The sequence below is a fragment of the Cervus elaphus genome, chromosome 29 (assembly GCF_910594005.1).
Source record: "Cervus elaphus chromosome 29, mCerEla1.1, whole genome shotgun sequence".
Classification (NCBI taxonomy): domain Eukaryota; kingdom Metazoa; phylum Chordata; class Mammalia; order Artiodactyla; family Cervidae; genus Cervus; species Cervus elaphus.
This window is the reverse complement of record NC_057843.1, coordinates 45023394-45037713: the sequence shown is the minus strand read 5'-3', so window position 1 is coordinate 45037713 and position 14320 is coordinate 45023394. Positions and strand designations below refer to the sequence as shown.

Below are 14320 nucleotides of genomic sequence, written 5' to 3'. Positions count from 1 at the left end.
AAAATTATCAAAATATAAATAAAGTAAAAGGAAGTAAAAATTTTAATTTATTAACATTAAAAAAAGAAAAGTATTCTCCCCCCCTCCAAAATAACTAAGGCATGCAAAAATCATTTCTATTTATATATTGCATGCAGATATTTGTTTTCTGACAACCAGTGGCAAGCATGGACTTTGGAGTCAGACAGCCTAAGTACAAATCCTGTCTGGGCCTCTTTATTGTCGTGTGACCTTAAGCAATTTACTTTAACACTCTGTTCCCAGTTTTCTTAAGATGGGGATAATAATAGTACCTACTTTATAAGGATTGGTAAAGATTAAATGTGTTAAAATATGTAAAGCACTTAGAACAGTGCCTGGAACACATTAAGCATAAGATAAAGGTAACTTGTTATTCCTAGGCTAGACCAATTGCAGAGCAATAGTGTTTTATTCATCCATCCACTCAACAATGATAGACTGTCATTTATTGAACACCTACTATGAGGCACTCTGCTAGGTGCTTTATATATACTTTTCCTAAACTAACATAATGTTTCTTATTGTATTTTATGCCAGGTCTGCCCTTTCCCTTATATTAGACTGCTTTAATTGTCTCAGCCTAGGTCAGAATTTGGCAAACCACAGCTCATGGGTCAAATCCAGCCCACTGCCCATTATTGTGGCCCGTGAGCTAAAAGTGTTTTTCACATTTTTAAAGAGTTGAAATAAAACCAATTAAAGATGAATTTGTCACACATGAAATTCACATGTAATTATATGTCCATAGATAAAGTTTTACTGGGACACAACCCAACCCATTCATTTACCTGTAATCTGGCTGCTTTTATGCACCAACTGTCAAGTTGGTCACTTGCAATAGAGATCATTTGACCCACAAAAACCTTAAACTATCTTAACTATCTGGTCCTTACAGAAAATGTTTACAGATTCCTTTTCTAGAGCATAAAAGAAGCCAATAGATGTAGTAGTTTCAGGAATTATCTATCACCTGCACAAATGGAGTATGTGATTCTTTTATCCTTCTGAGACATCTTTTTTTCCTTGTGTTCTGTATTAATTTTACTTTCTTGATTTTTCTAGTTCCCTTCACGTAGCTGTGGCAGTTTGTTAGCCACGAATATTTTTAGATCACAAATGCCCTGGCCAATGGTTCTGAGCCTTGGCTATACACTGGAATCACCTGGAGTACTGAGAAAAAAAACACCTGGGTTCTATTTATATTTTAAAAGATTCATGGGTTCTTTTTCCTGGAGATTCTAATGTTATTGGTCTGGGGCACAGCCTAGACATCAGGATATTTCAAAGCTCCCAAATGGTTGTAATGAGTAGCCAGGTATGAGAACCATTACTCTAGACAAAGGGCTGAGTTTTCAGACTGGTATTTCTAAAACTTCCATGATGCTAAAGGCTTGTGTTAGAAATGCAAATTCCTGACCCTATCATAGCCCCCACTAAATGAATCTCTAGGGAGGAGCCTGAGAGGCAGTTTAAGTTCTCAGGTGAGTCTTGTGGTCCGGGAAGCATAGGGCACACTGCTTTCCTTGTACAATATACTGCAGGTTGTGGGGCTGCCTCTCTGAGAAGCGGGGGAGGGCACGTGTCCAGGTCCTTTCTTCATGGCTGACTGGATTACCCTCCACATACCCCTTAGACCGATGCTCCAGTTATGTCCGATTGTGTTTCCACAATGATTTCCAGAAATCCATGTGCACTGACAAAGCCCAGGCCTCAAGGAAGTAAATGGAGATGTGGAGTGTCAATCTTTAAAATCCCCAGGGATGCTGACCAGTAAAATGCAGCTTTAAATCAAAGGGCCCATTTGCTTTTCTTTTTTGTCTGTAAGAGTAGGTCCCACCCCAATTTCCAAAAGTATCCCGTTCTACAGTCCCAAGGTTCTGAAAGGTAAGGCACACCTCACTTCCACATAACGTCGGTTCCCTGTCTTAGCAAGTTTCCAGAGAGCAGGTGAGTCCTCTGCTGTTCCAGCTGGCTCCCAGACCTGCTTGTGTGAGCGCCTGCTCCTAGGGCCCAGTGGGAGAGGACGCCAGTTCACGGTACCATGGTGCCAGGTCAGAGGGCACCGCTGTGCTCAGGGCTTTTCCAGCAGAGCAGACTCTTCATCTGCCGACAGCATGCAGCCCTTCCACACTCTTGTGGCGTTAGGAAAAGGCCCCGGAAGAAGTGAGGAATGGCCGAGCCCCACCAGGGACCCCCAGGCAGCTTCAGCAGGCTTTGGTTGCTTACTTTTCATACTTTAGGAGTCATGCATCTTGGTTAATGGAAATTTTATAAGAATACGTAAACAGATTCTTAAAGGAGTCCCACTAAGCTAAGAATCATAAGGTTATGTTTCTTTTCAAAATTATGGAATTCTACACACAGCCTGTTAAAGCTTACAGGATATATACAAGTATGTATATATATGAATGTATATTCACACATACACCCACAGCCATTAAACCATGTCCTGTAGGGTACTGTGCAGCAAGGCCCCATGAATGTTAGCGAGTTCTAAGATAGGTTGTTTCTAAGAGCAGTCAGTCCTCTGTTGTACCATTGAAACATGTTCAAAGCCCTATTTTTGGAAGTCCATATTTTGAGAGTTGTCCCCAAATAGTATATTGTAGCTTGATAATGGAAAGGAAAGCATTGTAGAGTAGTTATGGTTTAAAAAACAGGCAGGAGCTAAAAGAGAAGGTCCTGGAGGAAGCATAAGCAATGAGGTCAATTTAAAAAAGAAAAAAGAACAGAGGTATGAATAATGAACAGGGGTAAAAAGGAAGGACTGAGGTAAGCAGAAGTAAGAAGAATAGAAGTTTCTTGAAAACAGAGGTGTATAATAATGTCAGCCACCATTCACTGGGCTGTGTCAGGAGAGAGATGCATATTCCCGTCTCCCTGTCCTTCCAAAAGCTCTGCAGGGTCAGTTGCAAACATCTCCATTTCACAGAAGGAGGCCCAGGCAAGCGAAGTGATTTGCACAAAAAGATACAGCTGAGTGGAGGATTTTTAAATCCAAGTGTCACTGACTTTTCATCTACATTCCTTCCACCAAACACTAGTCCTTCTGCCAAATTACACTGTACCTGTATTTACAGGACAGAGGCAGATTGAAGGAGTTATTTAAGTACTAAAATGAAGAGGTTCTGGAGGAATTGTGTGTGTGTGTGTCACTGGGCCTACTTGTGACAAGAGAAGATAAGGGTTTGGAAAGTTTTGCAATGAACTAAAATGACAAAACCTGGGCGGTTAACAAGGCCCACCAGAAGCCGTGGAATTTGATCCAACAAGGAGAAAGAAGCAACTAAAAAGAGAAGGGTTTCAGGTCAGAAGATGGCTGAGAGTATATTTTAGCGTTTAACCGATAAAGTCCTTTCCTTGTGTTTTGTAAAGTACAGAACTCATAGGGACTAGAGAGTGGATGCCAATATATAATGGTAAACAGGAACCGTATAAAACAAATTACACCTTAAACACCATCCTACACCGTTTCACATTGAGTAGACAAGATTCTCTCCAGGTGAGGTTTTCACAGTGTGCTAATGATCTCAATGTGGGTGGGGTAGGAACTGAGGCGTGGTTATAAAGAGTGGTCCTTGGGCGGGGTGGGTGTACAGGAGTGAATTTCAGCAAGAAGAGAGGGAGCTCTGCTGACTCTTCAGCGTCTGTTAAGCTGCCCTCTCACTTTCATACATGATCTCCAACATATATATGCATATGCCGGCCCTTCGAGAGATGAGAAATTAAATAGCTGTATCTGTAAATCCATCAACATAACAAGGTCTCAGAAAATGTCTGTAAGTCTTATTCAGGATCTATGTATTCATTTGTTTTTAAAAAGGAAAAAGAAGGAGGGGGAAGAAAGAAAAAGGAGGAAGATGAAAAAGAAGGGGAAACAAAAGAAATGGGAGAAGGAAAAAACATGGAAAAAAGAGAAAGGGGGAAGGAAAAAAGAAAATGGGAAGAAAAAAGGAAAGGGGAGGAGGAAAAGTAAAGAGGAAGGGAAAAAAGAAGGAAAGGGAGATGAGGGGAAAAAAGGAGGGGAAGGAAAGAAGAAAAGAGGTCCATTAGGAGAGAAAGCAGTGTTTTTCTAGCTCTTCAGGGCTGCCCGTACCCCTGTGTCCCCAGCCAGGCTGCATGTTTTTCCACCTTCTAAGCAGCCTCCAGGGCTCCAGAATCACCCTGTACCTCCAGAATTCTCAAGGTCTCAGTCCTTTTGCCCACACTATATCCTATTCTTTGCTAAGCTCCAAAGAGTGCAGCTTTGAATTACTCAGTTCCTATTCACAGCCCCTGAGGCCCCTAAAGCTAGCCAAGTACATTGCTCAACTTGAAGCCTCACCTAGAAAAGGCTTAGCTTCTTTGCCACTGCCCACCCTGGAATGAATTTTTTCCTCAGCCTCTTATGTAAGAGCCTCGCCAGCCCTCCTCCTCTCCACTCATCTAGACATCCCTGCATCCTCCGGTGACAGTCAGCAAACCTGAGCCCTGAGGAGTATTCCTGGGACACACTGCCACTCAGCCAGTTCCATCAGGGCGCAACCTCCAGTGTTACTGCCTCGTGAGAATTAAATCTCACTCCAAGTCACAGTCAGCCTCGCAGACCCATTCTTTCCTATAAATTACTTGTCTTCTCTTGTTTTGTTTCAAAGAAGGAGAAACCAGGAAGGACTATCATCCTACCTTGGATAGGGCAGGATAGTCATGCCAGGGATGAGGTATAACCCTCCCAGGGTACTGCCAAGCCAAGCACATTAAGATAGGAGGGAAAAAAAAAAAAAACTAACACAGAAGAGAATTAAAGTGGGGCTCCAAGGAAGTCCAGGCTATTTTTGTGTTGTTTTGACCAATTCACAAGTATAGCATGTGTCTGCCTTTCCTTCTTATAGACGTTTAATTTACCTGGCATTCTTCAGGCAAAAATTGACTGTGCTGTCCTGGTTCAAGGACCCAAGCCTCATATATAAGCAAGAGCAGTCCCTGAGAGAAGAGGTTCCCTTTTTAGCCAAGAAGACTCCAGAAATGGGGTAATTGCAAAACAAAATGGTGCGTCATGACACATTGGTACAAGCAGAATGTGGGGACCCGAGACATGCAAGGTTCAAAAGGAAGATTGAATATCAATTATTTCAAATATTATAGTCTTTTAAAATTCTCTCGATAGTTGAGCCCCTAGAAGTTCATTTCATCGTGAATAACTAGCCCTGCTTGCTGACCTTGGTGTGTCCTGCTGCATAGCGTCCTTGCCCAAGGGCACGGCTCCCAGGTCTTCGCAGCCAGAGCACTGTATTGTGTTTCCTTACAGCTGGCGTACATCGGATACTTGATGCTGTTCAACTATATCGTGCTAGTGAAGATGGAGCGCTGGCCTTCTACCCAGGAATGGATCGTCATTTCCTATATTTTCACCCTGGGAATAGAAAAGATGAGAGAGGTAACGACTTTCCTAAAAGAAAACAGAGGAGAAAGACAGTGGTTAGTTACCTCTGTGAATGGAGGGGAGTAAGGAAGGTTGGGGTCCAAATGAAGCTGGAAACAATTTCTCTAATGCTGCCACAGAAATAAGGGACTTGGTTTCGGCCACTACAGACAAACCTGGGAGGCTTCAGGGTGTGTTTATAAGATTGTCACGTCACATATGCTTGGGATCTAACCTGTATTTTCTGGAGCATCACTCTTGCCCCAAGAAACCTCCAGCTGTCTTCAACACTGTTTACACCTCCCTTTCCTCATCTTGATAAATGTGACTTTTAAATTTTTTTTCTACTTAAAAAATTTGTTTTTTATCTTTGAATTTTCCACTTTTAATTCCCATTGAAACCCCTTACTCTGGGTCTTTTTGGACCCAGTCTACCAATACCTATGATTCTGCAAATGCATTTCAGCAGCTCCAGGATGAACTATGCCTTTGTTAATTTATTCCCTAGCTTATTCCTTCTCAACATTTATTATCCCCCTGCTGGGCAATAGCCTACCAGCCCCCCGCAAAATGAGCATATTTCTTGTCCTTCAGGTTGAGGGTGTGGGTCTCTCTCTTCTCTCCCTCATTTCATAGCATTAAAGAAGCCATCAAAATGCCACCCTATGTGACGTACTTGAATTCAAGGGTAACCTTGGGCCATCAGATTCAGAGCCTTTATAATAAATGCAGTCAAGCAGGAGTCCACCAGAGGGCTCTGCAACCCTGCCCAACAGGCTCCCAGAGCTGGTTCCCAAGTCCACAGGGATGTCAAGCTTGTGCAGTGAGATTCCTCTGCATTTCCCCCTGAAACTAGTCAGCTGGAGAGGCTTTTTCTGGAAGAATTACTCCCTGTCAAGTCCACTGCATTCTCAAGAGCTCTACTTGCTGTACTATAGTCAGTGGGAAAATATATTGGGCCCCATAGAAAAAATAATTCTTCCAAACCCACAAATTCACCCTTGCCTTCATTACTGCTGCTTGCTGCTAAATTGCTTCTGTTGTTTCAACTCTTTGCGACCCCATGGGCTGTAGCCTGCCAGGCTCCTCTGTCCATGGGATTCTCCAGGCAAGAATACTGGAGTGGGTTGCTATGCCTCCATCAAGGGATCTTCCCAACCCAGGGATCAAACCCATAATCTGTTATGTCTCCTGCACTGGCAGGTGGGTTCTTTACCTCTAGCGCCACCTGGGAAGTCCCTGCCTTCATTGCTAAGTCAGGTTAAAAGGGCCTTACTATCAGGGCTAAAATGTTCTCCTCCAAGAAAAAGTAGGATCATTTTTTAAAATATGTATAAATAGTTAAGAGCCCTTCCCTTGGGTTTTTAAACTACCTTGGGATATTTAAATTCTAGCCATCATGCCCCCATTTTGAGAGTCCTATTTTATAAGGAACAGGATTTTTGTTGCTGTTGTTAACGGATGCCTGTCTACTCTCAGGCTTTCCCATTCATAATGCCTTCCACTTCCTGACCAGTGTTGTGTATTCCCCACTTGTAAACTGAAAACAGTAATAAATTCGCTGTGGTCTTTGTGTAGCTCTCTGGGAACTGAGGCCGCTACTGCTAAGGGCTCTGATGCTGTGAAGAGCCAGCTCGCTGGCTTTGTGATTTAAAGCCTTAGATGCATATTCCTTCCCCATGATAAGCAGAAAAGGGAAAGGCTAGAGCAGGAGATTGGAATCTCTCCAGGGACTAGACTGGAAGAAGACAGGGAGCAGTCTGTACTCCACGGACTGTTCTGGAAGAAGCTGCCAAGCCGGCGGCCTGCCAGGAATCTCCAGGCTGGCTATCCATTTCTCCTGAGGCGGCATATAACAGCAGGGAGGGCAGAGCCTGGAGCCCGGGGTCAGCAGGGGGCCAACCAAGAGCCCTTGTTTCCGAGGCAGCTGTGGGGCGGGAGGCGCTGACCACCTAAGGATCTGACCTTTTCCTCTTCGGCCCCGGGAGGTTGCCCCTCGGCCCACGTGCTTGAATCCATTAAGAAATGCTCAGGCGCCGAGGGTCCCGCCTTGTGCCACCTCTCAGTCAGCACGCAGGCCCTGCAGGCCTCAGACGCAAGAGCCTGGAAACGGGGAAAGTCTGTAGGCTTCTGCGCCTCCTGGGACCTACAAGGAGGGCTTTGTGGTTTCACGTTCTGCCAAGCCCTTCCCGGCACCACATTCTTCCGCGCGGAGTCAGCCCAGCAAGCCGGGTGATCCCGTAACAGCACGTAACTGCTGCGCCGCGCGGGTGCTCATCCTTCCCCTGGGGCCTCCTCCGGCCACTTGTACGGGGGATGATGCAGCTGTGAAGGCGTCCCTCTCCACAGCTGTGGGAACTAAGACTCGGGGATTGAGCAAATTTTCTGCATCCGACAGCTGTAAAAGAGAGCTGGGTCTTAAACCAGACTGGCCCAGCCTTAGGCCCACCCTGCCCGTGGTTACAAACTGGGACGCTCCCTGGATCCCAGGGATCCTAAGAGAGGCCTCACCTCATGCACTCTGCTTTTATCTGTTTCTCTGTTGAGATGTCACAAAGATACTTTCACTGTTTTTTAAAAAATATTTTGCTACAAACCTTAAGAGAGTGTGGGCCAAGGGTTAGAGAAACTCTTTAAGACATTCCCGAACCCCTTAGGACGCCTACAGGAGCACACACACTGATTTTGCCTAGTTAAGATGGAGGGGGGATGGGGAATTCCAACTGCAACAGGAATTCCTCAAGGACAGGACAGTGACTCCCAATCTGTGGTCAGCAGCATGACCTGGGAGCTTTTAGAAATGTACATCCTCAGGCCCGGGATCAGACACATGAAAGCAGAAACTCCAAGGGTGGGGCTCAGGCAACTGCTTTCACCAGCCCTCCAGGTGATTCCAGTGCATGCTGAGGGCTAGGGGTTTAGGAATAAGGTACTCGAAGAATGAAGCTACCAGGGAGGTCCTGGTATCTTGCTCAGCCTTTCAAGCTCCAGTCTTGACTTACTAAGACCACCCTTCCTTACACTTCAGGCCAAGGTAAGCTACTAAAGTCATTGTGAAGATTCAGATCAATAGCTGCAAATGAAACCTGTCCCATCTTTGCACTCCCTTCTTTGAGAGATCCTGAACTGGGAAAGGGGTGGGTCATGGCTTGAAGAGGTGGAAATCTCAGAGAGTAACACAAATGATTCATGAAGGTAGCCCTGCTACATAGCTTCATGAGGTTCCTCACATCCTGTGGTACAGAATGGGTAGTAACTCCTGCTATCCAGCTGTGCATTTCATAGAGTAAGGAGCAGCAAAAAGTCCCCTCTGGATTTAAGATAAATCAGAATACCACCCAGCAGTTAAGATATACAAGGAAGTGGATAGTTACTATGGGGTATCTGTGCAACAGTCAGTCAGGCAGCCAACAACTATTTCTTGAGTGTCTCTTATGTAGCAGGCCCTAGGGAACAAAGGGTCTGTCCTCAAAGTTTATAGTTATAGATGAGAGATCAATGGATATTGAGAGGAATGCATGGATGGATGATAGCTAGTTAGCTAGACCAGCATGTATGTACACACATATATACATGTATGAGGAAGCTTTTCAGTGAGGGAAAAAAATCTTCAAAAAATAAGTAGGCTAATTGACTTGGGGATGTGGAGACCACTGCAAGGAAGGTGGTCAAGAAAGTTCTTCTAGGAGGGGGAAATAGGGGAGACCTTGAGTATAAGCAGTCACCAGACGTGTAAAAATCAGGGAGAAGAAAATGCCCAACAGAAGGAACAAGTGCAAGTGTCCTGAATGTAGAATGGATTTGTCATCTTAAGAGCAGACCATGATGACCTCAGAGCAGGGAACAGGGAGAATATGGTGGGATGTTAAATGAGGCCACCATAAGGAATTTGGATCTTTCTGTATTTGTAATGGAAGCCATCAAAAGGCTTAAGAGTTCTGTTACCACAGTTTGCTCTAGTTTTGCTGTTATTCATCCATCTCTCATGTCTCTCTCTATCTTTTAAATTGAGGCTTAATTCACCAGTAAGAAAATGAACAACTCATAAGGGTACAGCTTGATTCATTTTTACCTACCTATACAAGTGTGTGATCACCACCCAGATCATGGCTCAGGCTTTTAAAGGTCTTTCTGTGTGCTGCTCAGAGGCTGGCTAGGCAACAGTGATGGCCAGGATACCAGTGAGAAGGCTATTGCAGTCATCTGGGCGATGGGATGGGGCTTAGGAGAGGATGACAGCAGCGGAGGTAGTGAGATGAGGTCGCACTAGGTTGTATTTGGGAACAGAGCTGATATGTTGATGTAGAGGACATGGGTGTGAAAGAGGGGAGTGAAGGAATCCTCCTAAGTTAGTGGCCTGAGTAACTCAACATGGTGATACTGTTTACTGAGATGGAGAAGGATTTTGGAGATTTGCAGGGTATTAGGAATCAATAATTTTATAGCGAAACTCTAATGTGTGTCAGGATTGTAAGGCATCCTAAAGGATCAAACTTACTGCTTATGTATGACTGAGCTAAGCTTAGGTCATCCAGAGCCTCTTGAATAGATACAGGTAGACAGAAAAAAAGTTACTAATGTTGGCTAACAGACCAAGCACTTTCCAACTGGGCTGAAAATGTAGACAGAAATCAAACCTAACCTCGCTCTCTTTCCTGACTTTTAGATTTTGATGTCAGAGCCAGGAAAGTTGCTGCAAAAAGTGAAGGTGTGGTTGCAAGAGTACTGGAATGTCACAGACCTCATAGCGATCCTTCTGTTCTCTGTTGGAATGATTCTTCGTCTCCAAGACCAACCCTTCAGGAGTGATGGGAGGGTCATCTATTGTGTGAACATCATTTATTGGTACATTCGTCTATTAGACATCTTCGGCGTGAACAAGTATTTGGGCCCATATGTGATGATGATTGGAAAAATGGTAAGCAGGGTCCTCTGATTCCATGTTATAAGCTCTCAGAGGAGGAGTGATTATCATCGGAAGAGGGAAATCATTCATTTGGGCCTGCCATCGCTGCGTGAGACAGCCCTGGAGGTGTTTTATTTTTTAATTCCTTTCACGTGTTCAGAAGTTTGACTTCATCTGTATACATAACCGGAGAATTCACACTCACTCACTCACTGACAAATAAACATCATCTATTTTGTGCCAGGCACCTGAGTGGGAATTGAGTATATAAAGATCCTCATTCAGTGAGATAGATGATGAGAGAAAGAGAGTGTAACTACCATATGGTGTGAGAATGCTGTAACAGAGATTGCAATGTATAAAATGTATAAAACGCCGCAGGGACGTAAAAGGTTGATCAGAGAAGGCTTCATGTGGAGGTTACATTTTAGCTGGATATTGGAGAAGATATGGATATCTACTCTCATCATTTAACAGATTTCTTTTTTCTTAATGAAGTTCTAGAAAAATGTCTTCTCTGTACATAGACGGAAGAAAAACCAATTTAAGATGAGATGAACTATGTTGAATCTGAGTTGAACATTAAGTTCTGTCAATATATCATGTGTTTTGTTACATTACTAGAAAATGATGTGTTAAAAACTAAGTTCCAGAATGATATTCCTACTTATTCTAAAAAGAATCCCAAGTGCCAACCTAATATGCTTCCCCACATATGGCTTTGGACTTGTTCCAATTTCCCTGGACCATACACTAATTTCTAGACTTTCTCCATAAAGGCTGAGCACTCACAGGACAGCATTAGTGTGAATCTGAAAATGTACCAGTAAATCAACTCCCTCTCCAAACTCAGAAGAGGAAGAATCAGAACCTGATGAAAGTGGGTACTTTATCAGTTAAACCATACACCTCACACAAAGAGAAGGAGAATTTGAATCTAAAAGGGAAGGGTTATGAGACCTTGAACTAGTTATTTAACAGCTTTTTGAGATGCAGTTTAGTCATTTCCAAGTAGTTATAATAAATGCAAATCTCATAAGTTTGCAGTGATACTTAGAAATAACACATGTTAAGTGACCAACTGTGTCTGATTCACAGTAGGAAGTTGATAAACTGTATCTTTTATCATTGTTAAAGTACAATGGAAAAACTGAGCATACTTATTTGCTCCATTCCTAATCCTTTTGAACAAAAGCTTGGTGTTTGTAATACCAGCATTGTTTACGGAGAATATCACAAAGCCCATTCTATAGTGGAAAAACTTGAATTCAGTAGTGAAAGCAAAAGCCACTCAGTTGTGTCCAACTCTCTGCAACCGCATGGACTATATAGTCCATGGAATTCTCCAGGCAAGAATACTGGAGTGGGTAGCCTTTCCCTTCTCCAGGGTATCTTCCCAACCCAGGGATCAAGCCCAGGTCTACCGCATTGCAGGCAGTTTCTTTACCAGCTGAGCCACAAGGGAAGCCCAAGAATACTGGAGTGGGCCGCTTATTTATTTTTTAATTGGAGGATCATTAATGAATTCAGTAAGCTTGAGTTAATTAACCTCCAATTAAAAAAAAAAAAACTTTAGTTACTTACCCAAAACTGAATCCCAGTTCCTTTCAGAGGTTTTTGACTAGAAAACAAATCTGTATCTTATTATATAACATTACCTCTTATATCATTGTGCTGTAGTATTGAATTTGAGATGATGGTGAAAATTTCCACATCTAAAAGCAGAGTCTCCACCTCGTTTATGGGAGAGGTTTAGGAGACAGAATCTGTTGGTTCTCCACACAGTTTATATATAACAACATGTAGATGTATGAATTTTCTGGACAGAGGGGACAAGGTTCTATGAGATTGTCAAATATATTTTCAAATGTACCCAATGAAAGTGAAGAACAGCTGCAAAATTAAGCCAAGTTTTCTCGACCTTGACACTATTGCTGCTTTGGACTAGATAATTCTTTGTTGGGGGTGGGGTGGGCTGTCCCGTGCATCATAGCATGTTTAGCAGCATCCTTGGCCTCTACCCCCTGGGTGCCAGTGATATGCGTGTGCATGAGCACATGCACATGTGTGTATGCACATACACACACACACAACAACAACAAAAACATTTCCATATATTGCTATATGTTCCCTGCAGAGCACGTTACCGTCTGTTGAGAACCACTGCATTATGCAAATACATTATCTGATGGGTTGTTTTTCCTAATTGATCATTACCTTATTTCAGTAAATAGAATTAGGAAGGACTCAAACCAGGTGCATTACTCTTAAGAGGTTGGGTCACATGTAAATACTTGAAATAACTAAAGTCACTCTAATGCCCCACATTTATTTTAAAATTCATCTCTGTCTTTTTTAATAATGACATAATTATTTCCCCAGTTTTGATAAGAATGAAACCTTACCGTGGAGTGAGCAAGAGAGATGTACTGCATTTTTCTACATTCTAACTTATTCTTGACTAGTTAGTGAAATCATTCATAAGTAGAAAATGAGTATTTTGGGGGACTTTGTTGTCTTTCTAGGGCTTTTACGATAACTAGCACAGTAATTGAGCCACTGATCCAGAAGATAGGTAAACTATGTCTATAGAATTATCAGTGAGCCAGGTGGACTGCCAGAGTGGAAGCTTAACAAAACATGCCTAGATATGATTATCCCAAAAGCCCTTATTTAATATTAAGCAGTGAAGTAACTTACCTGGTCCAGGCACAGCTGAGGGCAGCTAAGGTACTTGGACTCAACACTGGTTCAGTATGATTCCAACTGATCTTCAGCTCTAGAATCACCTAATAGGGCATATTCCACTTCTCAGTAGTTCTCTAAAGCCTAGTCCTAAGTTCACTTATGTAATGTGGATAAAAACAACAAAAATAGGTATCATTTACTATGCACCAAATACCATGTCAGACATGTCAATCATCATTACAACCCCATGAAATAGGCTTTAGTTTATTCATCTCACAATTAACAGACTAAAGCTGAGCAAGAAACAAAGGCTTCACACTCCTCTCTCACTCCACACCATGACCTTTTTTCAATTCTAATAATAATAATAATACATTAACTTTTACCAAGAACTACCCACATTGTGTTTCACACATTATATCATTAATCCTTACAAAAATAGTATGCATCATTACTGTTATGATTATTATCCCTACTTTACAAATTAAAAGAAAAAAACCGAGACCAAGCAACATGCCCAAGATCACCTAGTTGTTCTTGCTAGCAGAGCCAAGGTGAGGACTCACGTATTCTGACACCTGAGGACATGCTTAACCACTGCAGTATATGCTCTCCTCTATACAACCCAACCGAAGGATGCTTAAAAGAATGAGAGACGATCAGCACTCTTCATATTGAACCAATTGGACAATTTTGGTTTAAAAGCAGAAGCCAGACCCAGTTCTCACTCATAATGTCTTGTTTCTGCAGTTCACTCCAACAGATATCAGTATTTATATGGAAGCTATGGCGCCTTTGAAATATGTGAAGTTGAGTGTTTGAGAACAGTGTGTGTTTGATTGTTTTGACCTTTTGAATAGGTATTGCGATCAAGCTGAATGGAAACAGTCCTGAGAAATTAGATTAGAACAGTTGCTGTATTTACTGGCTGAATTTTCTTGGATCAAACTAGGTCCTAAATCTCATAAGTAAACACCTTCCTCTCCCCACCCACCTTTTAATCAGTCTAAATAAACATAACAGAAAAGACCCCTTTGTGCTTTTTCATTAATAGAACTTTTTGTAAATAAATGATGAAAGAATTTTGCAAGATAAGAGAGAGGGGATGAGAAACGGACCCATGTTTCCTATAAAACTGCTGACTTGCTCATTTTAAGAGAGTTCTGAGGCTACTAAGTTGTGAAAAGAACAACTAACTAGCATATATTTTTAAGGACAGTGAACAGATATGAATGAACATCAAATTTTGAGATATTTAGTTTCAAAGTCAGACAGTACTTGAGAGATTTTGAAGTTGCCTTGCA

General features: G+C 42.5%; 1 protein-coding gene across 14 annotated transcripts in view; it reads left to right on the top strand.

Annotated features, from left to right (window-relative positions):
- The window catches only part of TRPM3 (transient receptor potential cation channel subfamily M member 3), an 899779-nt gene that overhangs the window by 819813 nt on the left and 65646 nt on the right, over positions 1-14320 (top strand). For all 14 annotated transcript variants that reach the window (XR_006338658.1, XR_006338659.1, XM_043891369.1 and 11 more), the window contains 2 exons: positions 5309-5437; positions 10089-10340. Coding sequence is in view for 12 of the 14 variants with exons in the window: in XM_043891369.1 (XP_043747304.1) it covers positions 5309-5437; positions 10089-10340 (381 nt within the window). In the remaining 2 variants the exon portion in view is untranslated. The remainder of the gene's footprint in view (positions 1-5308; positions 5438-10088; positions 10341-14320) is intronic.